The sequence below is a fragment of the Polypterus senegalus genome, chromosome 17 (assembly GCF_016835505.1).
Source record: "Polypterus senegalus isolate Bchr_013 chromosome 17, ASM1683550v1, whole genome shotgun sequence".
NCBI lineage: Eukaryota > Metazoa > Chordata > Cladistia > Polypteriformes > Polypteridae > Polypterus > Polypterus senegalus.
The window spans coordinates 74,871,332-74,898,859 of NC_053170.1; the positions used below are offsets into that span (position 1 = coordinate 74,871,332).

General features: G+C 38.0%; 1 protein-coding gene across 2 annotated transcripts in view; it reads left to right on the forward strand.

Annotated features, from left to right (window-relative positions):
- The window catches only part of LOC120518119 (hippocalcin-like protein 1), a 39,950-nt gene that overhangs the window by 9,469 nt on the left and 2,953 nt on the right, over positions 1–27,528 (forward strand). For both annotated transcript variants that reach the window (XM_039740723.1, XM_039740724.1), the window contains exons 2-4: positions 4,612–4,776; positions 5,576–5,857; positions 15,115–15,220. In XM_039740723.1, the coding sequence (XP_039596657.1) occupies positions 4,681–4,776; positions 5,576–5,857; positions 15,115–15,220 (484 nt within the window). In that variant the 5' untranslated portion in view covers positions 4,612–4,680. The remainder of the gene's footprint in view (positions 1–4,611; positions 4,777–5,575; positions 5,858–15,114; positions 15,221–27,528) is intronic.

The window sequence follows — 27,528 nt, forward strand, 5'->3', positions numbered from 1 at the left end:
GGAGACTCTACCCTGTCAGCAGGGTAACTGAAAAATTGTGTTCAGATGGGTATAGTATAGCAACCTTTGGAGCTAACCTGTGGTTATATCTCTGTTCAAGGGTAAGATTGATAACACACTGAGGACTGTCATTTTATTAAAATGTCAGGATGCATTGAATTAGTAATACTAGTATTTTCACATCCTCCTTTCAAAGATCATCTCCCTCACATTAGAGACTCCGGGGTCCAGAAAGAGAATTAGTTAGTTACATTGTATCCTCTGTTTCTTTTATATTTTGCTTGAATTGATTACTTGTCTGTATAAATAAATGATTGCTTTATAGATTATATCCTTGTGTCTCTTTGCATTTTAGCCACGTTTTCTCTTGATAGAAATTGCATGATTTCTGGAGGGTATTAATAAACAATTGGCACAGACTGAGTTTTTTATTTTCTGCAAATTACACATCTGTTTCTTGATGATGTGTTTTTTTTGTTTTTGTTTTGTTTTGTTTTGTTTTGTTTCAAGCCACTTTCACACCTCAGCCAGTTCAGGCACAAATAATAAGCTTGGTCCAGTCCATTCTCGTAAAATGGTGTACTAGAACATAATACATTCTTTTACAGTTATTAATATATTTTGCTTTCTCCATCTCTCCTTGAAGTGCTTACATCTGGACAGAGGTGTCAAACCGCTTAGGATTCCTGGATTGGGCAAGTTGCCACATTTTTACTATAATCTGCAAACCAGTGTCCTTACAATGCTTCTCCTTCACCAATTTAACTGTGCCAAGAAGTAGCTGATCTCTTTAATGTAACAGAATTATCAAACATCCCAGCTAAATCGGGTGCTAATCTGGGCAGTTGCTGTTAAGAGGACACACCCACCTGCTTCATAGACACTTCCTGAAAGCACATGTCGTCTTTGAGCAAATGTATGCACAGATTTTTGATTATGACAAAAGGCAACGCTAAGGTTTTTGACTCTCCATTAATTGGTCTTTGGGAAGTCTGACAAGGCAGCTACTGAAGAACTTGTTAGCTTCCTCTGTTGAGTCTGGGGCTGTGAGTTGGATTTTTAAAGGAAAAAAATTTTGCATGAAGTTGGAACTCGCCAATCTGAACGAAAGCCATCCAGACTGCCTGCTAGCCATTTGACAAGAATCAACGTGACAGTTTGGAGCATCTGTCGTCAAGTGGCCAGGTTGGTGTAGATACAAAAAAAATCAACAGGTTAGTAAAGGAAGATCCAATGCAGAATTCAAAGAGCAGCTTCACCCAGCCAACTTTAGCCTGAAAGTTCCAAAAAGGCTGGGAAATATGGAAAAATAAAAAGGCAAGGAGAATCAAGGGAAGCGATAACTAAGATTTCTGTTTACACCTATTTTTGGGCAACAGAAAGTTCCATTATCTTTAAAGATGCTGTACAGCAGTGATGATTTTCCTGCTTTCCGAAAAAGACAGAGAGTTGGTTACTACGCTTAGGTGAATTAATTTGCATCAGATATGTGTTTTGAGGGTTGTAGTTAATGGTTGTTCAGAACATCAATGTCACTCAGTGAATGGATGGAAAAAATATTGTTTGTGGGACATTGATGTCCTTAATAGAGTAAAGTCATTATCCTCCTTGTTCAAGGCATAGATGCTTTTGGTAAATTAAATCCCATTTTGCCAAGCATTATGGTGCAGTTTTCCACCTTTCATTATTACTAGGTTAAAAATACAGATATAGTGTTGATAGTATGAATTTATGTCACATAATTAAGGAAGCACATAGTTTTCAGTAAAGCCACTCTCAGTTCTTAAGCTAACAGCTGGATATGTAGAGAGTGCATGTGTCTATAAATGCATTGCATGAAGGGTATGCTTCAGTACTGAACATACACACAGATATAATATGTATGCAGTATAGATATAGATTTCTATCATGAATTGGGTACAGAGTAACCTCTTGACACTGAAGCAATTTGTTTTTGCAACTTAATGATACTGCTTCAAGTTATTCTTGATCTGTTCCATCTATCTGTCAGTTCAGGGTCACAAGGGGCTGCTGCTCTTCCAAACAAAATTGTCTGCAAGGTTTGAACCCACCCTAGAATAGGTGACACTAGTGAATTTTATTTTTAAATAACATATTTTTATACTGATCCAATTCAAGATCATAGAGCGTCTGAGAAAGATGTACAAGGATGGTGCTACCCTAGGACAGGTCATCAGTGCATCACAGGTCTTTTTAATTACCAATGCATTTAGTACTAGGGTGTTGTACCGTGTTAGCCATTATGAATGTAGAGAAAAGCCAAGCAAAATGACACCTTTTATTGGCAAACTAAAAAGATTACAATATGCAAGCTTTCGAGGTAACTCAGGCCCCTTCTTCAGGCAAGATAATGGCAATGGATACCACGGAAGGATTCTCACCTTTGCAAGTTTAGGTTGAGGGTTACTCTGTGACACATGGAGGGTCCCAGATGCCTGTAGTCAGTTGAACATATTGATACTGGTGGTTTTGCTTCATGTCTCAAATAGGGCGGTGCAGTATACTGATACTGAAAAAGTACAGAAAATCCTATTTTTTAAAATGATATGGTACCAGGATTTCATTAATTTAGGAACAGGAAGCAAATGTTAGTTCTTAAGCATCTCATGCTCATTTGTTTTTGTTTTAATCTTAATTTCTCATAAATTATATGAGTGATGCATACAAGGGATGCACATGATGCGGGCTTGGGGAACAAAGTAAGACTTGAATACCAATACCAGCCCTTGGACCTCTAAACCAGTACTACAATTTTAATACAGATCCAACACTATTCTGTGATAGTTTTTACTCTGAGCCTGTAAGATTTGTCTCAGCCAGCATGATAGACTTTCTGCAATCATAATTGCTGTCATTGTTGCTGTGACATTAACATGCATTGGTCATACAGCCATCTGTGCTACATCTACCTAATCATCTAGCTTCACAAAGTCCAAAATTACATTATAGACCAACTTGACAGGCACAATCAATATCCATTTGGTGTTTATATGATTGATAGAAGTATTATCAATACATTTTGTGTGCAGTACCAGTAACATTCCAGAACTGACCATTCTTTGACCATGTAAGATCACTGGGGGACCTGATGCATTCTATTCTAGTGGTGCATATGGTCATGTCTATCTGTACATCCTGATTGTTTTGTGTATACTGGACTATTACTGCAAGCTGTTTTTTTTGTTGCACGTACATCCTTTACTATATGTCATAATTGCTTTTGGGATAGCAAAGATGCAATTTTAGAATAAAAACCAAAGAATCTAGGCCATGGCATAATACCTGAGGAAGGGAGAGCTATTAAAAGTCCGTATAAAACACTTTTTTATTTTATTAGAATTTCTTTATTAAGTCATTGATTAGCAATAAAAGCTATGTATTCTTTTATTATGCTTCTATTGTTCATTACAGGATTAGAAGGAGCTTGAGTTATGGCAGCATCCGGTACAAAGCAGAGACCAAACTTTTTTATAGAGCACCAGCTCATTAAAGAACACTTGCATACATACCCATACTTGTCTGTACTGGTTGAATTAAGAATTGTTGGTAAACTATACCTGCAAGTATAAGATGTGAAGGAAAATTGGAATAACTACAAATACCCCATGTCTATGATGTTTAACACTGGAAGCTGCAAGTTGGACCACGCTGGAAATGTTATTGTTGTTGTTGATACTGTGAGTCATCATTTGTACCACGGTGCCACCTTTCTGCCCTTATCTGAATAAAGTCTCTCTTAAATATGGAACTAGTTGATGTAAAACCCTTTGTTGCAAGCACATCTTTTATTTATTTATTTATTTATTTATTTATTTATTTGTTTGTTCGTTTTTTTTGGTTGTCTGATAAAGACTGACACACAACTGTGACATATAATTTATATTTAGATAAGTGGTAACTTTTTTTTTTTTTTAATTTTACTCTCAACAAGTTCCATGAAGTGTCACTGGCTACATAAATACCTGGGGTGACTTAGTACCCCAGCCCTATCATTGACTGTTTCACTGTTAACAGTTACACAAACTTCTTAATTTGTTGTAAATTCCTTTTCTGGTCTTTAGGCTATAAAAGATAGCAGCAGAACATTTTTCTTGCGTGGGAGCAGTGATTTGAAATTGCCCTGCTGGTTGTCCTATATTTAAATAGTTCTGTATGTTTAAAGTGCAGGCTAATTGTGTGTGAGGAGGAGGGAGCTGATGTGTAAAAGATGTTAATTGGAGCCTGTTTCTCATTCACCCTTGATCTCTGCCTTTCCTTTTCCAAATTGCCTCTAATTAGAATAAGATGATGTTCTCAGGGTGCTTTGAGAAGTCTAAGCAGGTAAGCTATTAGAGACTAATTGCGGAAACTAGAGCTTGATGGAATAGAATCCCCAAAAGAGAAGAGACTTGTCTACATCACTATCCCATTGTTTGCTCTAAAGGATTGTGCTGTCCTGCTTCTTTAGGAATATATATTGAGCAGCACTTATGCTTAGTTTTCATGAAATAAAATGAACCTTCTCAGTATTATGTGAACATCTACCCCAGGCCACTAACCTGAAGCTATTTGCTTGAAAGGTTGCTAACCCTTTGTGCTACTGTGTTGCAGGTCCATTCTTCTTCTGCTTTTGCTTCTGTCTGGGTGCTCATTCTGTGCTTTCCATAAAGTAGCAACACCATGGGTAAGCAAAACAGCAAGCTACGGCCAGAGATGTTGCAAGATCTGCGGGAAAACACAGAGTTCACAGACCACGAGCTGCAGGAATGGTACAAGGTGGGCAGTGTATTCCCTCTCCATATCATTTTCTCTATATCATGGCCTACAGTCAAAATGAATCAGTTGTTTAATTTGCATGATATATGAAAGGAAAAAACTAGAAGTGTTTCTCCAAAATACAGTGAAAGATGTTACAGAAGCAGTGTTTTTAAGAGCTGTTCCATTATAGGATGCTTGTTGTCTTAACTAACTCCCATTGTAATGATTTGTTCTTTATCAGTCACTTGTAAAACTGCACATGCTCCCCACATCTATTCACTGTATAATTCAAGGTCATGGGGGTCAACACCTTGCCCAGTAACCCTGAATAAAATTGCTGTTCATCACAAGCCACACCACACTCACTTATGACATTTTAGAGTTGCCAGCTAGCTAACCTGCATGTTTTTGGGTTGTGGGAGGAAAGCCAGGATACCTATAGAAAGCCCACTAAGATATGGGCTGGGGGGGGTGTTCGGGGGCCATGCAAAATGGTTCCTGGACAGGATTTGAACATCATATTCTGGTTCAGTGATTCAGCAGTAACCACTGCACTATGATACCTAAGAACCAAATTATGATGCTGAAATGATGCTCAACATATCCTCGGTGACACCTGAAGAATTTGCATCACTCTCAAAACCTAAGTCAATGAACTGTAAAATTTGAAATGACTAACTTCACAACATATGCAACTGATCAACAACACAAAGGAAACATGCACTGTGATATGCAATTTCGGTACTACCAACCCAACCCTATGTTGGCTTCTATTGACCTGTCCTCTTTACAGTTTTACTTTTGTGTTCTCACACAGGGATTTTTAAAGGACTGCCCTAGTGGAACACTGACAGTTGAGGAGTTCAAGAAGATCTATGCCAACTTTTTTCCCTATGGCGATGCCTCAAAGTTTGCTGAGCATGTCTTCCGTACTTTTGACACAAACAATGATGGGACCATTGATTTCCGGGAGTTCATCATTGCACTAAGTGTAACATCCCGTGGCAAACTGGAACAGAAACTCAAGTGGGCATTCAGCATGTATGACCTGGATGGGAATGGCTATATTAGCAGGGAGGAAATGTTGGAGATTGTGCAGGTATGTATATTACAGAAAAGGTACAAGGATTTGACAACTAATGTTTCTCTGATATGTTAGTCTGCAGTTTGAGATGAATACTGAATAGGGTCAATAGTTAACATTCTATGCTACACATTCCTGTGTTTAATACTCGGCAGTCTCCTTTCAGACAGTTAGAACTGGTGATGCAGCAGTTTCTGGGCTGTCTAAAGCAATAATGAGATATTTTTGGGCTTGCTGTCATCATAAACAAGCACTGTGTATTCGTTGTGGGGGTGAGGCATACCTAGCTTCAAATAGGTCTTTGTTAAAGTGGTTGAGGAATCTTGCAAGTAAGATAACTGATGATAATCTTTTTATTTGTTTGACTGTTGCAGCAATTAGTGGAGAAAATGCAGATGAGATTTTTGGCCATCGATTTTTTTTTTTTTTTATCAGAACTGTTGACCTATTACTAGCGTGACCCCACCTTGCCTAAACTTCTACACTCACTCACACAAGGTCGGTTTAGGCAACTTTCATTCGATGTAAGCGGTAAACCACAGTATCCACAGAAAAGCCCATATAAGCACTGAAAGAATGTGAAAACTCCACAGAGACGGTACCTTGACTGGTATTTAAACTCTAGATCTGTGAGGCAGCAACACTAACACGATCACCAACATTTAGCCCTGTAACATAACTACTGTAGTAAATACATACACTATTATTGTTAAAACAATTTTATGCTCTAGTATAGGTGCATCTAATAAATTTAGACCATAATATATTAAAACAAATAACAGTTAAACTAGAATTTAAATAAGAAAATATCTGCATAACTACTGTATCTTATTACAGATAAACTAGATGAGGCAAAATTATTTGTGTTTATTGCATATATAGCTTCTAGGAGGGCAATAACCTGTTTATCTGATAGTAGTGATAACCAGCCCTGGGGAAAGGAAGAGGAAAGTAGTAAGTCTATTCTTGGAAAACAAGTTTATTTCTGAGTGTTTGTTATGGTGCAGGAAAAGGTCCATCTCTATATCTGATTCTATGCACTTAACTGGTTGACAGCCAACAAATCTGGTAGGTTTATCATTCTCATTGGTCATTGGGGTCATTACTATAGTAATAGCATCATTAAAACTCTATATATTTTTGAGTGTTGACGGTGGTAAACTGTTCTGAAGAATGCAAGCCATGTTTTAAATTAAAATAGCAGTGTTTTATTGAGGGTTGAGATTTCTTCATTCCAGTAGTACATATTAGAGCATTTAACTGAATTTACAAGTTCAAGTACATTACGTGACTTTTAGTCATGGGGTATGTTAGATTTTCCAACCAGAGTTGCTGATCTTGTCAATGTACTGTGTCAATTAAAATGGCTGAAAATCGCTGCCAATGTGAGATTGACCAACTAAGGGCTGATCTTTAAGTGCAGTCTTTCTCGCACCATTTTGTGACAGCCAATAATGTGCTACCTGATGGAGATGGTTATGTTCGAAGGGTCAACAGGTTAATAGGAATGGCGAGTTTAGCTCCAGTCTTGGTCCCTTTTTTTCTTTTTTATCTATTCTATTTTAGCACATAAACATGGGACATCAGACAAATAAACCTTTGTTTTGTGAGGTTCAAAACAAATGTTCCTCATTCTTCGTCAGTACATCATATACAGTGTAATTCTGGATGAACATTCATTGTTTGTCAGCTGTCATGCACATAAAGCCTGCATCATGACTAAAGACAAAATCTAACTTGTCTGTTGCAGACTAATTCTACTGATGTCGCTTTAGGTGTCTGGCTTCATGGAAATGCACCACTGACTTGCTAAGATTATGTAAATGAAAGCAGTTCACTGGAAAGGCACTTAATTTCACATGGGCTTAAGTTGATTTTGGTCCTGTTTTCTGAAATATTTATTATTTACCTGAATATGTGTGTTGTGCTGGTTAGAGCTGTGAGCTTTAGTTTACTAAGCTGTACTTTTGTTTCTGCTGACATATAGTACAAGATGCTTTTAATGTATGCCTTTCAATTTTGATCTAGCAAGACTATGGCCATATTGGAAATTTATGCTGACGTCTGTTATCAAGTCTTCAGTATCGGAGTACTAGAGAAATTGGAGTCCTCTCGATATTCTATTAAATATAATATTCCTGAATCCGCTCTATTTGTTTAAATGCTCAGTTAGTGCCCTACCGTTTAAACTGTCAAGTGATCGCTGAAGTTAATTTGTCTTACAGCAGGAAGATGTAATTGCTGGAAAAAAGTATCTCTGCTAATGGTAGAATTCAATTGAAGGTATTTATTCACATGGGCAACAGGTACGCTATCTTCACAGGTATTTCAGAAATGCAGAACATATTAAGATGACATACTGTAATAGCTCCACCCTGAAGGTGGAAAGATGTTAAAATGCTAGTTTTTACTATTGAGAATCCATAATTTAACTGTGTCTTATGATTAACTGGGCATTTTACAGGTAGCTGGCTGTACTCTTGTAGCAAGATTAGTAAATGTTTTCTATTCCTGATGTAATCTGTTATTTAATCCTTTTTCTTTTCTTGTAACTCTGGCTGTTCCATTAAAACCCGGGGCAGCACGGTCACATAGTGGTAGTGCTGCTGCCTCGCAGAAAGGAGACCTTTGTTTGCGTCCTGGGTCTTCCCTATGTGGAATTTGCATGTTCTCCCTGTGTCTGCATGGGGATAATGTAGTGCTTCTCTGTCTCTGTATTAGTATGGAAATAAGGCATGTACCATGCCTTCTCACAATGGCACATGCAAGACATCAATAGAGCAAAATATACTTAACATCCTTTGCATAAAATATTCACATGTACAACATAGTAAAATGGTTTCAAGTGTATATTTAGAGTCAACCATAGCTGCTAATTATACAGTACATCTCTTTATACTTTCAACATTTATTTAATAACTCTTGCTGCAGGCAGGAGTCAAATCCTGGCCTTCCATGTATTGTTAAAATGTTGGACTCTTGTTTAATAGTTCTGCTCAGAGCACAAACCAGAACATTGATACACCTATTGAAGAACAGGAGAAGTAGAACTACTATCCCTCTTTTGTTTTTTAGGTATAGTTAGAAGCCACGTATAAATTTTAACATTTTATTTATTTATTTTACTGAGGTGTCAGAAAGAAGGGAAAAAACATACACCATAAAGAACATTTTGCCTGGAACCAACATGTACTTTAGGTTGTTCACAGTTCCTGAACCTACCAAAGATGAGAAGTCCTCAAATTTAGGCATTAGCCACATTTTTGCCAAGTAACTAATGGCATCCAGCCCAATTTAGGATTCCCAAAAAGAGGGCAACCATGTGAAGAAGACGTATTGCTAAACAAAATGTGCTCTGCATTTCTGCAAGAATTTGTTTAAATATGATTGCTTCCTGAAGTAGAGAAAAGTGCTAGAGTGATTGAAATATAAGGCAGTTGCTTTTACAGAGGGTGTTTCACAATGTGAAAATGAGCTCCAAAATGAACTCTGTTCTGTTGTTCTCAGGAACTGTGTGTTTTAAATACATATGCAACAACAGGAACACTAGAGTAAAAAACTGAAGAGTGAAAGTGGGAAGAAAAAGACTGGGAGAGAGTAGTTAACTGTCATGGCTGACTCTGGAGAAATTAACTCTAAAATGAGTGTCCATTACTCAGGAATTCCATGTTCTGGAGCACACATGTCTAGTCTAAGCAGAATGTTTTACTCTGGTGTACAGATGGACAGGTGAACCTATGAATATTTATGTCTTTAAAAAATGTTTTTCTTTTTGAATCATTTTAGAATTTGCTGTACATGAATTTACATAATGCATAAAATGTATGAAAAGTTATATCTCAGGTTTACTTTGTAAAATGACACTTATAAACAATGATATTGTAAATGTTTCAACATTTTAAAATGTCATTTTTGATCTCTGAAAAACAGATTTTGCTGATTGACACTGAACAGTGACGGTCCGTATTACTTAAACACAATAACAATTTGAAGATTCTGTACGAAAGTGCAGACTATGATTTTGAGATAGGGTATAAGTGCATAATGGTAGGGTAGCTTGATAGTACACTGGGTATCAATGGCACCATCTCATAGCACCAGAGCCTTAGAATGTAATCCTAACCTGGGAATTCATTGTGGAGTTTACACATTCCTACCTACAGTATATCTATCTGTTGGCTTTCTACCAGATATTCTTATATTTCTTCTGTATTGCAAAGATTTGTGTATTAGGTTAATTGACAACTCTAAATCGACCTAGTTTCAGTGACTTTGTGTGTATGAGTGTGTGTGTGTGCATGTGCACTGCGGTTAACTGGGACTCTGCAAATGGTTGTATCCAACTCTGCACTAAATGTGGCTAGAATAGGCATTGACACCCTTTAACTCTGACCAGGATTAGTTTGTTACATGGATGGATGGATGTATGTTCAGATGAGCTATAACTTTAAAATAGCCCAGTTTAGTTGAATGTTTTTCGACTTTTCACTCTTGAACTGTACTATGTACTGTAGGCTTGCTATGATTTTTCTACTATTATGATAACAAATAAATGTCATCTGTCAGATCACAAGAGCATGTATAATGTAAAATTACTCAAAGACTCTCCAACAAGACTAAATCCAAAAGCAAGATTTTTATCAATACATTTTTGCAACAAATAAATTTAGAATATTTAATGACATATGTTAACGTTGTTTCTCTTTACTTTGATATCCTGAACAAATAAATCACTGTGCGGTAGAATAGCTTGCAATGAATATGAGGACAGTGAGTGACAGTGCTTAAAAGAAGCTCCTCGCCATCTCTAATACCTACAAGATTACATAAGAGAATTTTTTTTGCCTTCTGTCTGGTTAGTACTGGGATGGTTATATACTGCATGCTGCTGGACCAAGCTGGCAATGTTTTGTCAAAGCATACTGTACTCGACAGCTCTTTTCAACAAATGTCTGCTTGAAGACATTTGAAGTACAACACAGTTGGATATTATATTTTACAGAGTACGTTCTACTGGATATTAGTTTTTGACCAGTGAATTCTATTTATCAGTTTTTGACAAATCATGTTAAGGAAACGCAGTGCAATTTGTCAAGCCCAAAAAACAAAATAAAAAAATGACTGTATCAGCAAAATATGAAATATTCTTATTTCATAATAAGAGCAGCATCTATCGTGATCCTAGAAATCCTACTATACTTAAAAGCCCTGCACATGGCCCTGGTATGGAAGCTGGCTGGCTGTGCTGCCTAACATGCTGCCTCTCCATGTGAACACTGACCCCTGGCTGGATGACGAACAGGACTGCGATTATGGATTACAGAGTTAAATTTATCTTGGATTTAGTCTGAGTTTGCAAAATGCAAGGATTATCCTGAGGGCCAGCCAAGGCAACGGTTTGTCTTGACTGTAGGATTTCAGAGTGTTGACATCATGTTAAAGTTTTAAATGTACAAGTGATTAGCAGTTCAGTATCTTAAGTATTTGCCTCCCATTTTATTTAGTTATTGACCCATTGAATTTGCTGTGTTGTACTCTGTGTTGCAAACTTGATTAATTTACTTAAAATTAACTTGCTTATTAATCTCTCTGTGCTGTCCAAGTTTATAGAGCTTAGACTTGGAAAAATGGAGTGTGCTTCTGCCCCAGCTCCTCTCTTCAGTGAAAATCATAAAGCATGAAAGACACACAGTACTAAAAAGCTTTCAGATGCTACATGTACAGTACATTTTGGCAGCTTTCCACTCACTTCACTCAAAATTGAATAAACAGACTAATGTGCCTTTAGATAACTGATTGACTAGACTGTACAGCAAATATGAATAATTTTCATAAATGCCTCCTATGTTAAAAAAAAGACATGATTTTATTTAAGGATTTAATGTTTCTGTAATCCAGTTCATATTAGAAAATGTGTACAGATTAGCCACAAACTGCAAAACAAGTCAATTCACAATTATAAAACGAGGGTCCTTTCTTGACCAACTGGATAGACTGTATCCTTCCTTAAACAAAGTGCCTTTTTCACTTCATGTTTATCAAAGTTTTGTCTTCTAGTATAATCCTCAAGCCTCTTTACACTGATTTAACACAGTTCATATTTGCACACAGCCCATCCTCTCAAATTAAAACATTTTAGAAAGATTTTTTTCATTATCATGGTGACACCGCATATTCTGTGCTATGTTCATTTTCACTACTCTTTTGTTGATCTTTACCATCTACCAGAAATATAAACTCTGAGTTGTTGTACACAAATAAGAATCGAGAAAGGGAGATGTTATATTAAGCAAATATGTAAGTAGTTGAAATGAAATCTCAGCAGCTGTAGAGCATTCCATAGGTAAAGACAAAAAAAAAAAACTATCAAGCATGAAACAGCTTTGTCTGGGAGATGATAAATTTGACAAGATAAATTAATAAACTGGGTGGTAGGAGTGTCGCTTCACAACCCTGAGTCCTAGGTTTAAGTTGTAGTCTGAATAAATGACTCTATTGAGTCTGCACACTCAACATATCCCATGTACTATAGGTTCTTACTGTTTGTAGCCTTGTTTTTCTTCCAGATGCCAAAAGTGAATGTATATGTATATATTTGATGGAATTGTGAATGGACATTTAGCCAGGTAGAGGTAGTATGTGGGTGCAGACCAGTCTATTGCTGGTTATACTCCTGCATATGCAGGGTTAGGTTCTGCCTTATAGTGAATGCTACTAAAATATAATACTGTACATTTGTATACAAAATATAGGTCTTTTAAATATGTTTTGTATGAATGATGTTAATGCATAAAAATGAATGGGCTTGCTCAACAAGGAAATGGATATAATAAATATATAATACACCCAAACACCCTGTCCACAGTATCAGGTTACCACTTTGACAAAAAAAAAAAAGGTAATGGCTGGGTGGAGAACTGTTCCAGAAACTGATGGGTATAGGTCTGGTAAATACCAAGCAGTTTAGGCCCTAGGGATTTTGTTTTGTTATTTTTGGACCCTTATGTTTAGTAGATGAGAAATATTATGGTGTTGAAATTTCCACTTTAAATTTGACTAATATACACATATTAGGCATCCTTACAAAGGATCTGATATGCATGCCACTGACATATATCAAATACATGAAATGTTAACAGACGCCTGCTAGCAATCAAATTTGACAACCATTTTTATTGTTTAACTACTAGACAATTTACAGCGGAAGATGACTAAATCATTTATACTGAAATGACTCTGGTAGTTTCTGAGAATCTCCACATGTGTGTCTATTTACATACAGTAGTAGATGGCTTAAAAACAACCAGTGTGAATAATGTGTCAATTCTCACAGGGCAGAGAAGGCTAGCTATCTTTTGGACTTTCTTGTTAGACCAGCTTCAAGGAGGGAACCATCACATGTGAGCATGTGCTGGACTACTGCATCGTGCCTGATAATAACACTGAAGTTGATGCTTATTGACTGAATAAAATACACATTTTTTTGAATTCTTAATTTGTTCTGAAAACAATCCTGGGGAAGGTATATATATATTCATTATATTTTGCTTGTTTTGCAAGCTTGACTAAGATTTTTTTCTCTCTGTGTGATATACAATTGATTTCAGAAAAAAAAATAGTTCATAAGAACTTGATTTGAACAAATGTTGCAGTATAAATTTTATTAAAAATATAGAATTTAATTTTTAAAACAGTTCTCTAGTAAAAGAAGCATGTGCACAGTTAAGCAGGGGAAGTGGTGTGAGTTGTTTATCGCATGATGAGGAAACCGTTCTTTATCATGCTGTATGTTGCTACATTTAAAATTTTGAAATGAAAAGAAAATGTGGAAAAATAAAATTTGATGGAGTTAAGTTTGTAAAGATTTTATTTCGATCAGAGGGGTCTGCAAACCTTTTCCAAATATTTTTCTACATTCTCCAGTTTCTACTGGAGCAATTATAAGGGATGGTTATCACTTGGAACAGCTGTTACTACTGGTCTATCATTTTATGTTTCTTTGCCTTGTTTGTGGTTGTCACTAAGTTTCTAGGAAGTCTGTTTAAATTGTTGTTTTTATTTATATTTTTGTATTTAAAATTACAGTATATATTCTTTTCCACTTACTGTTTTTTGTGTGTGGGTTTTATTTTTCTGTTTGCTGTGTGAGACCAATACGGAAGTAGTGTTGGTTTTCAGTTTATTTGGTTATTATTGCTGCTGCTGAATGGGTAAAGGAGTGTAACATGCTGATGCAGCAAATTTTGTTTGGTGTGATTACTTTGTAGTGGATTGGATGGTGTATTGATTGTTGGTGTTGAGAATAAATTATAAATTGAAATCCTAATGGGTGTCCCATTTTTTGTATTTGAGAACAGTATTTTAATACAGTACTTTTATTTTCTGGAGATTGTAATATGAATATAGCAGATATTCGTATCATAATCATGCAGTGTCGTTTTAAACCCTTTTGGAACACCTGCTCTATTGCCTGTAGTTTCAGGCCATCATCACGCCTATGTGAAGATTTCCAGTTGAAGACAGGAAGAGTACAAAAAATCTCAGGGAGGTCAGGCCAAGAAAGAGATGACTTCAATAATAGTGTTGTTTGGAATTGGGTTAGTACATGAACTGTATATGAGACCAGGAAGATTATATCTCCAGTAGCTGGTCTAACAGCATGTGTGTAGTGTCTTTCTTTCGTCAACTCTGATTTACTTAAAGGCCAGCCAGGATGCCCCAGAGTCATACCTGATGCTTCAGCTCTTAAAACACTTTGAAGGCTGAGAGTTGTAGGTACTCCAGGTACCTAGGTTATTGAAACTAGACAAGAAAAATAGACAGTGAATATGTGGGAAAAGAAGCTTTCTAAGTTTCCATTTCCAAATGGTTAGTGAGTGTTTACAAAAAGAAAAACTTTTGATTTTTTTAAATAATCTGCCTGAAATGGTTTGGCAAAAAGTAAACCATATCCTAAAAGGAGAAATAAAACTGTTAATTAAGGTAGAGTAAACCCAACGAAATGGTAAATATGTCCATGAATTTAGTTTGATTTGAACATTTTTTTTATCTGAAACTAGGATCTTTTTTCAGTGAAGCTGCTTCAGACTTTGAAGTTACTTTTAAAAAAAGTTTCATGGGCTTGTTGGGTGCTCAGATGCACGGTCTGTTTTCACTAAAGTGCACTGCAGAATCGGTATTTTAAATTTTGGATACTCGAATGTCTTTATTTTTTGTTAAGAGTACACAACAATCACTTGAGTTATCATTTGAATTTTTTTTTTCATTACCAGGCAATTTATAAGATGGTTTCATCTGTGATGAAGATGCCAGAGGATGAATCAACACCAGAAAAACGGACAGACAAAATTTTCAGGCAGATGGACCTGAATAATGATGGTAAGCAAGAATAGTAGTTTGCTCTAGTCAAATTAGACATTTGAGTTTCAAAGGAGTTTTGCGACTTGTTCTGAAATTGGAGAAGATATTTTATTAATTTGATCTGTCTTTTGAGGGGTTCCCTCAGTAGCTATTGGTTCCTCAAAACCGTACATTCCCAATTAATATATTTTTTTAATTTATGAATTTGTACTGGGCTATAAAATTGGTGTTTTAAAGAAAAGGATATTTCTGTATTTTGCGGTTAGGGAAAACACATGTAAATAATAAATGTACTATAAGTGAAGAGATGAAGGGGCAATAGCACAGCGCTTTGAGTAGTGAGAAAAGTGCTGTACAAATGCAAAGAATTATTATTAATAGGCACCCTTTGTTTGAGATTGGGATAAGTGAAAGGGCAAATGGCTATCTACAGAACATAGATACAGTATTTACTATTTACTTGTCTTGCAAAAGGGTCACCTTCTTTGAAAATTAACATTCTGGGGACATTGGTTTCTAATCAGCATACAGTGGTATATGTACTTCTTGATAGCTGACAACAATGCTGTTATTTAATCAAATAATTGTGTTTACAATACTGTTCAGAAAAGGAAATTGATGCATACCATTGTTTAACTGATCATCATGTTCATCTAGAGATTGAAGCAGATATACCTTTGGGTAAATCATAATATAAAAAAACCTTTATGCTTTTGGCATCATATCGCTGTGGCTACTGCCTATAGTAACAGTGGCTTGTACCTGGCCCAGGTTCCCCTAGGCCTGAAACCCATAACAAGCAGGGGCTCGGCTGGGATCATCACCCTATTGTGGAGACAGTCACCACTATGCCTGGGAAATCCCTGTTGTGAATCTTCAGGGAGGACTCCTGTAAGTGTGTCATCCAGAGAGCCCAGTTTCAGGTACAGAAGGGTGATGGCATCATTTAGACCATGCAAGGTACTGATCTAGGATATCCACAGGAAATGAATATTGCTGGATTATAGTCAACTCGGTCTTCTGGCTGATAGTATAGAAGATGATGAAACTGCAGAACTCTCATAAACTAGGCAAATAAGAACTTGCAGGCAAAATTCCATTACAAAAAACTGCCAGGGAACTAAAAAATATTTTGTTGTAATAAAAATTTCATAGTAATGAGATTCTATATTCGTTGCTATAGTGCTTTCTTTAACTTGCGTCAAGGCGTTTGCAATCTTTTCAATAGCTTCTTTCACATTAATTTTAATCTCCTCCTGTCTACAAGTTATGCTGATGAGAATTCTTCTCAGCATTTCCTTGCGATAATACACTTTCAGGATGCGAATGATGCCCAAATCCAATGGCTGAAGCAACGCAAAGATTATCTAAATGTGGAAGCATGCAGTGGGCAGCACAGTCATCAATCAGAAGTCAAATCATCCTTTTCTTCTTGATATTGTGAGGTTTCTGAACTCTTTTGGGATCCCCCCACTCAATGGGGTGACACACCGAAGTGCGTCCCAAAGTGCAATTGAGGCATCTGTCGAAGATTGTTTGTCCGTTGCCAGGGTGGGGCAAAAACAGGCTCACAGCGCTGCAGTGAAGTGTCAGAGAAGCAAATCGTAAAAGATCGTGGTCGCGCAGTAAATCCTTGTCTTGCACCCCAAAACACGAGACTGACTCTCAATACTTTAGCAAAACCAGCATTATTCAGCTTGAAATAGGAACAGCACAGTTATTTATTGTAGCAGGATCTGCCACTGAGCTATACACAAACACAGCAGTCAGGCAGGGCTATGACTAGGTTAGTGGCCAAGTAATCCTGTTACCTGCATTTACAATGTTCCTTCAAATGCAGCAAGTTGCATACATTTGCAACCCGAGATTTTTCTTCTTTTTTTGCTCAGTCTTTTAAGAAAGTTGACAGTGTCGATGGCGAAATTCTGAATTCACTGGCAACATCTGAACAATTACTGCCAACAATATGAACTGTTATTGGTTTTTCATGTCTGTCATTTCTATAGGAGGGTGACAATGAATTAAATTCCAATGAATGTTTTTCAAATGTTGACGAGCAATAAGCAAAAAGTATCACTAAACACCACCGAAGACAAACAGCAACAACAAAAAAAAAAAAAGTACAAGGAAAGTTCGAAGAAAGAAAAAAAAATTACAATGTTTCTGTTTGGGGATCGTTGTGGACAACTGAGCTGCGACCACAGAACTAACTACTCTGTGGATAATTCATTCAGGCATTTCAAGGTCTTTTGGGCACTTCGTTGTAATGAAAGTACCTGCTGAATGTGTTTCGTAGTAACGAGATTTCTATAGACTCGTGTCGTATGGAGAAACTGTTGGGACCATAAAAATACTTTTCATTGTAACGGAATTTTACCTGTATTAACTTTTTGATTATGTTAACGGTGATAATTTGAGAAATGTGAAGGACAAAGGCATGTCACACTTACTTCGCCACCAGGATTTGACATCACAACTCCTAACCATAAGCTAGAAGTGTGGATTGTACAGGTGTCCTCTCCGCATACTGAATCCAGATACTCAGTTGAACAAAGCTAAACACCTTGGCACAAATTTTCAAATTAGGAGCAACTTGGGAAGAGGATGCCTTCCTAATGTGGCTTCATATCAAGTGGTAAGACTTGCTGATGTTGATGACTTTCTGCTTCGCTGGGAGTTCAAAGTCCATGGTAGGCAAATCTATGATGGCGGTTCTGAAATTTCACGCAGTAACCTTAGTAAACAAATAGATGAGGGATTTACTGAGTTTGAAATTAGTAAGTCTGTACTAAGTAGTTAAACCAAGTGTCTTCAACAATTTTCTCATAAGTAGAGATGATCTCGCATTAAATGAACTCAAACAATTTCTTAGGTTACACATTAGGGATAAAAGCAGTACAGAACTGTTTCAGGAACTGAGCAATATGAAACAATATGATTGAAAAACCTAAACAATTTGTATATCAAATAATGGATCATCAAGATGACTGATGATGTAATTATAGAGAAGACAAGTAAATCTACCAGGAAGGATGCAGAAAGAATAGAGCATCTTAATGCTATGAGTAAATATAGGTCAGCCACTGTAAAGTCAGTGGAGGCAAAAGACAGTACACAGGCTGACCAGACTCAGATGAGCCAAGCAAATGACAGGGTGTAAGTGGATAGTGTAGTTATTAAGCAGCTAACAGGTCATGTCTGAACTGGCAAAAAAATTTGAAAAGATTGTGAAACATAAGGATAATAATAATTTGATGGCTATCCAAGCACATAAAGCTCATAGTGCAACTATTGAGAAGCTAACAGCTCAAGTGAGTATGCTAGAAAAATAATTTAAAAGATTGTGAAGAAGGTAACGGCTCAAGTGTCAGAACTAGCAGAAAATTTTGAAAATATTGCGAAATATATGGATAACAATACTCAGTCAGCCGGCCATGCACTTCCACAATTAAACCCTCCGGTATCAAGGGGTAGTCCCAAATGAGATGTAGAGAGTGTGTTGAGCAGGACCCCACTGTTTCCGCTGTGGTCAGATGGGACACGGAGCCGTTGGCTGTATCAAGAGGTGGGAATCTGGAAGCAAAAGTAACAGGTCCCCTCAGACTGAGGTTCCCACAATGTGACAGACCTGTCTAAGGACTATCAATGACTTGCCTTTTGAAAAAGACTTATTTAGAAGATGTGGAATGGAGGCATTAACCCTGCAGACAGGTGGTGATAGCTTGGTTTCCACACCACATGCACTGTCTCTCTCTTGTGTCCCGAAAGTGGCTGTGGATTTTCTTGCCATACTCTTGCTTAACTGCTTTGATGCCCTGGGACCGTTTGCCCTCACTGTCCTGAGGTCTACCATGTGACCTGATCTAAAGGCAGCTTTACAGGGCTTTTAAAAATGCTATTACCTCCATTGTCACCCATGGTTTCTGATTTACACATGGATTGATGATCTTTGAGATAATCACATCATCTATGCAGTTTTTAATGTAGCCAATGAGCGTTGATGCATACTTTAAAATACCTTACAACTATAACCATCAGATAAACTTAAACATGGTCCATCCAGTCTATGAGATAAAAAGAAGAGCCAACTGTTCTTAATATTGACAGGACATGACTATAAAAGGACAGCCCATGGCCAAATGAAAAGTCTCCCTTTTCCTGAGCACATCACTTTGGGTGGTTACCAAAAGTACTGGAAGATATCAAAAACAGATGAAAAGAATAAGGGCATTAGCAAAGTATGGCAATCATAAGAAGGTGATAGAATTAATAAGAAAGGCCAGGGCTTAGAGGGAATCTACAATAAAAGAGTTAATGGAATGTAAGACTGAGTACAGAGTCTGTTACAACTGATAAAATCACTTTGAGAACCATTTAATTTCTACCTTTTTCTCCAACAATCGGAGAGGAAAATTTTATTCAGTAAACTACAATTTTAATATAGTTGAGGAATAAGAAGAGATAGTAGCAATTAACAATTTTATGTAAGAAAATACAAGAATTTGAAGAGGAGTCCTCAAGCTGTGAAGATTCTGATAATGCTTATGATAGAGTAAAGCAGAGTAATCTAAATGGAACACTAAAATAATTTAGTGGTGGAGTAGACAGTCTAACATATAAACAGAAATATGAAAAAGATACTTGGTTTTATCATATTTCTTATACATTAAGAACTGATGTTGGGTGGGGTCAATGAAGGCAGGAGTAGGAGAACTACTGAAGAAATTTAAAATTTGAAGACAGTCAAGGCTTGGTTACATAGATGAAGGGATCTAAAAAAACTGCCTTGATTGTTGTAGGCATGATCTGAAGATAACTTAAGACTTGGTTCTCAACATTGGAGACATAACCTAGTAAAAGCGAGGTTGCCAAATGTCCTGGGGCCTCATGCATGATGCCTTGCGTAGAATTCACACTAAAACATGCTGTAAGGACAAAAGCGGAAATCTGCGTATGCACAAAAAAAAATCCAGATGCATAAATCTGTGCGTTCGCCAACTTCCACATAGTTCCGCTCCATAAATCCCGGTCAGTGTGAAAAGTAACACATGTGCACGCGCTTGCTGCCACTCCTCAAACTCCTCCCAGAATTGCACCTCTTTGAATATGCAAATCCAATATAAATAACCCTTAAGCTCAGCGTTCTGTGAAAAGGCAATGGCAAAAGCACAGGGGGAAATAGAAGAATTTCAACGAATACCAAGTGGAGGCAAGGAAAAACATACTATTTGTTGGTTTAAACTCAAAGTTCAAAGTCGCACAAAAAAAAAAAGTTGTCAGATATCAAAGTCGCCGTGAATAGGCGAGTCGTAACTCACCGTCTGAGTGTCATATGAAAGCTTATTAGGGTACAGAGAAAAAAAAATAGGCACATGGTGGGGAAAAAAGCACGAAATGTCAACTTTAATCTCGAAATTTCCACTTCAATCACGTAGTTTATTTTATCATTAAAGTATAATATCATAAACTTCATCTTAAAATCATTTAATTTACTAGTTTCTCAAATCCCTTCGTAACTAAAGTAGCATGTTAAATGCTTTGTTTTGTATTTGATCTTCTATGTGCTCTATGTGTGTGAATCACTACGTGCTTCTAAAAAGGGCTTTCTCTTCCTCCGACAGGACACAGAATCCATTACATTTGTGATATTACAGCTCTCTGAATAATTAAAATACTGAGATGTATACTTGATATCATTTTCATGATGATAGGAGTTAAAGCATGTTATTAAACATGGGAACACGGTGGCACAGTGATTGCTCCTGCCTCACGCAAGATGCTTGCTGCGCCGTGCGCGACCTTTGATGCAGTAATTTATTTCAGCAGTACTATCTCTTTCAAACGTACTACCCCTAATTCCTGTCCTTACTTTTCTTTCTCCAAATACCCAATCGCCACACAATCAGCTCTGTAATAGACGTTAATCCATCTGTAGGCTTAGAATACCAATTCTTCAAGACTTTTAAGAAACATTTGAAATATCTTTGTAGTACATGTTTAATTATTCTATCCATCTATCCTTCCAGTGTCGCGCCAGCCCCAGCAAGAATACAGCATGAGGCAGGAACAATCCTGCCTCTTGCTAGCGCTACGGCACTGTGTCCTCACGTTTAATTATCAACAATATAGATTATTTAAATGAAGTTAAAGTTTTATCTGTATAATATAATAAACATATATTTTGCTGCATTTCATCTTAAAAATTATATCGTCATCATATGTAAATACACGCTTTATAAAGTGGCTCAGGTTGTGCAATATTATAACTATCGCAAGTTTACAGTGAGGTGATTGTACTAATAAGTACAAAGCGTTCTACAAGGAGCACTTGATGGACTGATTGAGTGCATTTTATAGTACTTCGGATGAAACTGTTTTTGAACCGCGAGGAAAGGCTCTGAAGCGTTTGCCATATGAGAGCAGTTCAATAGACAGCATGGCTGGGGCACCATGTGGTTGATGCTGTTAACTGATAATCTCTTTTCAATCAGCTCTGTAGAGCTGTAATTCCCCACTCAGATACAGTGATAAAAATATTCTGAGTGGTGCAGTGAGAGTAATATGGAAAAAGATGATCTGCTGTGGCAACCCCTAACTGGAGCAGCTGAAAGAAGAAGAAAGTGCAGTCAGAGTAACAACGCTAAAGCAGCTATAGTATTTAGAATAGTTTGACCATTCATGGACCATTATATTGTTACATGTTAATTACAATCAGATGCATTAAACTAATAAACAATATGCGTTTAATTTCAGAGAGAAAGAGAGAGATACATTATTAATCCCAAGGGGAAATTCACATAATCCAGCAGCAGCATTCTGATAAAGATAAAAAAAAACAAAACATTAAAGAGTGATAAAAATGCAGGTAAAACAGACAATAACTTTGTATAATGTTAACGTTTACCCGCGGGGTGGAATTGAAGAGTCGCATAGTGTGAGGGAGGAATGATCTCCTCCATCCGTCAGTGGAACAGGACAATGACCGCAGTCTGTCGCTTCAGCTGCTCCTCTGTCTGGAGATGATACTGTTCAGTGGATGCAGTGGATTCTCCATGATTGACAGAAGCATGCTCAGCGCCCGTCGCTCTGCCACGGATGTCAAACTGTCCAGCTCCATGCCTACAATAGAGCCTGTCTTCCTCACCAGTTTGTCCAGGCATGAGGCATCCTTCTACACGGTGGTGTGCTGGGGAGGCAGCATAAAGAAGAAGAGGGCACTCGCCACAACCGTCTGATAGAACATCTGCAGCATCTTATTGCAGATGTTGAAGGACGCCAGTCTTCTAAGGAAGTATAGTCGGCTCTGTCCTCTCTTGCCATGAGCATCAGTATTGGCAGCCCAGTCCAATTTATCATCCAGCTGCACTACAAGGTATTTATAGGTTTGTACCCTCTGTGCACAGTCACCTCTGATGATCATGGGGTCCAGGAGGGGCCTGGGTCTCCTAAAATCCACAACCAGCTCCTTCATTTTGCTGGTGTTCAGGTGTAGGTTCCGTTCAGTGTATTTATAAAGCCGCGTCAGGGATGTGGATCTAAAAAAGACAGGGAAAGCACACTGGAACAATAGCACTGCTTTGACGCTGGGTGCCGCCAGTTTGCAAAACCGAGCAGAGAACTTGCATACGCCAAACATTTAGCTACCATGAAATGTGCGTGGCTTTATGCCAAGTTTAGGTTTTATACATTGCGATTTGAGCGTGGAAACGGGCTTAAGCAACATTTTTGTGAGTATGCATTGTTTATACATGAGGGCCCCGGTCCAGAGCGTGGTGTCATCCATGAGATTGAACATGACCTATGATCAATGTAACCTAAACATTGGGTGCCATTTGTGCCAAAATGAAATGCATAAAATGACAATTATGAAATAAATAATTGCATGAAAAAGTACCACAATATCTATGAATAAGTCAGAAAATTGTGAAAAAACACAAATAAAAGTCATCTAATTATTATGAAAAATCATCTATTAGAAAATACTTATTATTTTATAATTGCAGGTTTTATTTCATAATGTGACTTTTCCCGAATGGCTCCTTTAATATCAGCACTGTTTATTTCCCAGTGCCTCTGTTCGTGATGATTTTGTCACTTGTCAATCGAGACAAAGATGACCTAGTTTAGCCGGTTCCTATTGGCTAATCCTTTGCTGCCAAATACTTATCCCTGATAATAGGCAAAAGGCTGCCAGAGATCTTTTTTAGCATTACTCACATTCAAACTAGTAGAACAAGCAGAAAAGGTTGGGATGGTTATTTTGAATAGAAAGAGAACATTTAACAGATGATGCTATTTTGAGAGAAACTGGTGATATATTGGAAATGCTCAGAGAAATTCTTCAAAATGCTGACATTGATAAAGAAGTCTTTAATAGTTTAAGAATAGCTGAGCACCGTATTGGCAAGAAAGAATTTACAAAGGCATACATTAATGCTAAACTTCCGAGGCTGGAAATGCCAGATGGCATTCTTCCATATTACCACCTGTGCAGATACTGCATTGAACTTATCTAAACTACCCAGAATCTCTAAATCAACTTGAATAGCATCATGCTGTGGCTGACAGACCGTTCTTTAGATTGGCGGGGGTCCTCCGCGAGGCTAATTGTTTTGCTGATTGTACTCCTTAGAAGGAAACCAGGAGGGAGCTCCTGTATTCCACAAGCCTTAAGAACATATAGGACAATAGATAGTACTTAGGGAGAGTGAAAGAGAGAGCGAGATAGATCGACAGTGAAAGGGTGATCACAGCTACACCGGCAGCAATGACATTAAGGAGGGAGAAACTAACAGTGGGTCTACTTTTACCAGACATTTTCGTAATTGTGGCAGTGAGAACAGAGAGGTTGTTAGGCTTTTATCGGCTAATAAACGTACTCATTGCTTTGTATAGCTTCAGTATGTTATCTGTATACATTTGCAAAACTATCACAACTCTTACTGCATTACACTAAGGTTGTTTTAACAGTGTGAACATGAGAAAAGTGCAAGTAGCACTTAAAGATCTTTGGTAGCATATGCCAGGCAAAAGCAATCAACAGCAAAAGATTAACCAATAGGAAAAGGTTTAGCCCGTTGGTCTTGATTGACAAGTGACTAAACCATCATAGAAGGAGACCTTCTCAAATAAATACCACAGGCATTGTGGAGAGTGCCTTAATCTGAGACTTGTAATATACTTGATGAAAGGAGTGACATCGGCAGGAACAGATCCACCACAGCAACAGCTATTCCCTGAGTATGAAAGCCCTCAGAGAAACCAAACCAATAAAAAGTGTACCCACCTACAGAGATCTGGCCAGTCCCAGGTCTGCACACCTCAGAGGGTACCGCCATTCAAATGTGGAGATTTCCAAAGCTCCTCCAACAGCAGAGGAAGGTAATTATCATGCCACCAAGATGGGCCACCTCAAATTGGGGCTCAAACACTGCCAAACAGCAAGCAGCACCATACCAGTTCCAATCCCCAACAGGCCTGATCCCATTGGCTCTCCTGTGATTTCAACTCTTCTTCATAATGTGAGCTGCCTTCTTGTGGGCAGCTGCAGCAGAACAATTCCCTCGGAGAGCAGAAAGGAGTCGTCTGCCATTTTGAAGCTGCATGAAGTCTTTACGGTGGCTGGAATGCCAACCCTGCCACCAACCCCCAATTTACCCTGCAAATTGGAGGACCGCTTGGAGGGCTGGACTGGGTCTGGTGACTATGGTGAAATTGGTTCCTTGTCTTTGCAAAAGGTCAGGGGCTACAGATTACTGGATCCTGGTTCCAGCGCCTAAAGCCACATTGTTGGATTTGGTACTCGAATATTGGTGGTCCAGTTAAAGAGATCAATCAAATCCTCGTGAGCAGACACTGGAGCCTCCCCTGCCTCCTGCAGGGTCTACAAAAGTGCTGGGTTTATGAATTCTGCTCACAGACTTGTTTCTGTTACTCTGAAGATCCAGCTAAGGTGCAGTAGGCTACCACCTACTAGGAAAATGAGGCTGGACCAGACTGCAAGATCAGGCTGTTTCTTATGAGTTTGCACACAGTTTGTGTGAGGAACTTGCAGAATTGGGTCTGACTGCTGGAATTGGGTAGGAGACCTTCTGTGACAAGACCCTGGAGGTAGCTAAGGGTTGTATTAGTGTAGCTGGTCTTCCCAGAAGGAGTGATTTTATCTTGCACGGTTCCCTAGATATCATTGAGAGAAATTACAGCGTACAGCTTTATGGCAAGCCCGGTCTGTAATAGGAAATGAGAAGCATGGCTGTGAGGGCAGATAAGGGGGTTTTGGTTAGAAGAATCTGTGAGCAAGTGACATACCATCTGTGGTCTAGTGACCTACCTCTTGCTTACAGAGAAATTGAAGTATTACACATATCTGAATCTGTTCCTTAGAGAGTCGCAGTCAGATGACACTGCAGTTGTGATCCACTGGGCTGGCTACTTTGACCAGCTATTTAAAACAGATCCTCCAACTGGAACATTGAACATCTCTGGGTCCTCCAATTACCTGTAAATCATTCGGTCTCTCTGAGATTGCACAGGGTGGTGGTCATTTGTTTTTAATGATACACAGATGTTGCCATAGTACAAATAGGACTACTGGTTGTTGAGAGAAGGACATTCTTTATAAGCTTGTGTACAGCAGAGTGCTTGGGGTAAAATTTTTGATCCTATAGATTTAGAAGTTGCATCTCACCAATTTGTGTTTTGGACTCCACAGCCACCATCGGTCTGTGTGATATGGAGCACTGCTAAAGTTTGTTCAGAGTAAAAACATCTTGCGCTAACAAATATTATCAGCACCCCTGGAATTTTCCCAGAAAATGCACCATTTCTCCCAGAAAATTATTGCAATTACAAATGTTTTGGTATACATATGTTTATTTCTTTTACGTGCATTGGAATAACACAAAAAAACAGAGAAAAAAGCCAAATCTGACATCATGTCACACACAACTCCAAAAATGGGCCGGACAAAATTATTGGCACCTTTTCAAAATTGTGGGTAAATCGTTTTATTTCAAGCATATATTGCTCGGTTGAACTCACCTGTGGCAAGAAACTGGTGCTGGCAATATAGCAATCACACCTGAAGCCAGTTAAAATGGAGAAAAGTTGACTCAACCTTTCTGTTGTGTGTCTGAATGTGCCACACTAAGCATGGAGAACAGAAAGAAGAGCAGAGAATTGTCGGAGGACTTGAGAACAAAAATTGTGGAAAAATATCAGCAATCTCAAGGCTACAAGTCCATCTCCAGAGATTTTCATGTCCCTTTGTCCACTGTGTGCAACATAATCAAGAAGTTCACAACACATGGCATTTCTGTAGCTAATCTCCCTGGATGTGGACGGAAGAGAAAAATTGATAAAAGACTGCAACGAAGGATAGTCCGAATGGTGGATAAACAGTCCCAATCAACTTCAAAACATATTCGAGCTGTTCTGCAGACTCAGGGTGCAACAGTGTCCGCTTGAACTATCAGACATCTGAACGAAATGAAACGCTATGGCAGGAGAGCCAGAAAGACCCCACTGTGGACACAGAAACATAAAGTCAGACTGGAGTTTGCCAAAATGTACTTGAGGAAGCCAAAATCCTTCTGGGCAAATATCTTGTGGATAGATGAGACCAAGGTACAGCTTTTTGGTAAAGCTCATCATTCTACTGTTTACAGAAAACAGAATGAGGCCTATGACGAAAAGAACACAGTACCTACAGTCAAACATGGTGGAGGTTCTAAGATATTTTGCTGCCTTTGGCACTGGATGCCATGACTGTGTGCAAAACATCATGAAATCTGAAGACTACCAAAAGATATTGGGGTGCAATGTAGGGCCCAGTATCAGAAAGCTGGGTCTGCGTCAGAGGTCATGGGTGTTCCAGCAGGACAATGATCCCAAACATACCTCTAAAAGCACCCAGAAATGGTTGAAGACAAAGCGCTGGAGAGTTCTGAAGTGGCCAGCAATGAGTCCGGATCTAAATCCGATTGAACACTTATGAAGAGCTCTCAACTTTGCTGTTGGGAGAAGGGGCCCTTGAGCAGTTTGCAAAAGAAGAGTGGTCAGAAATTCCAGTTGAGAGGTGTAACAAGCTTGTTGATGATTATAGGAAGTGCTCGATTTCAGTTATTTTTTCCAAAGGGCGTGCAAACAAATATTAAGTTGAGGGTGCCAATTTTGTCCAGCCCGGTTTTTGAGTTTTGTGTGAAATGTCAGATTTGGCTTTTTTTTCCCTGTTTTGTGTGTTATTCCAATGCACGTAAAAGAAATAAACGTGTATACCAAAACATTTGTAATTGCAATAATTTTCTGGGAGAAATGGGGCATTTTCT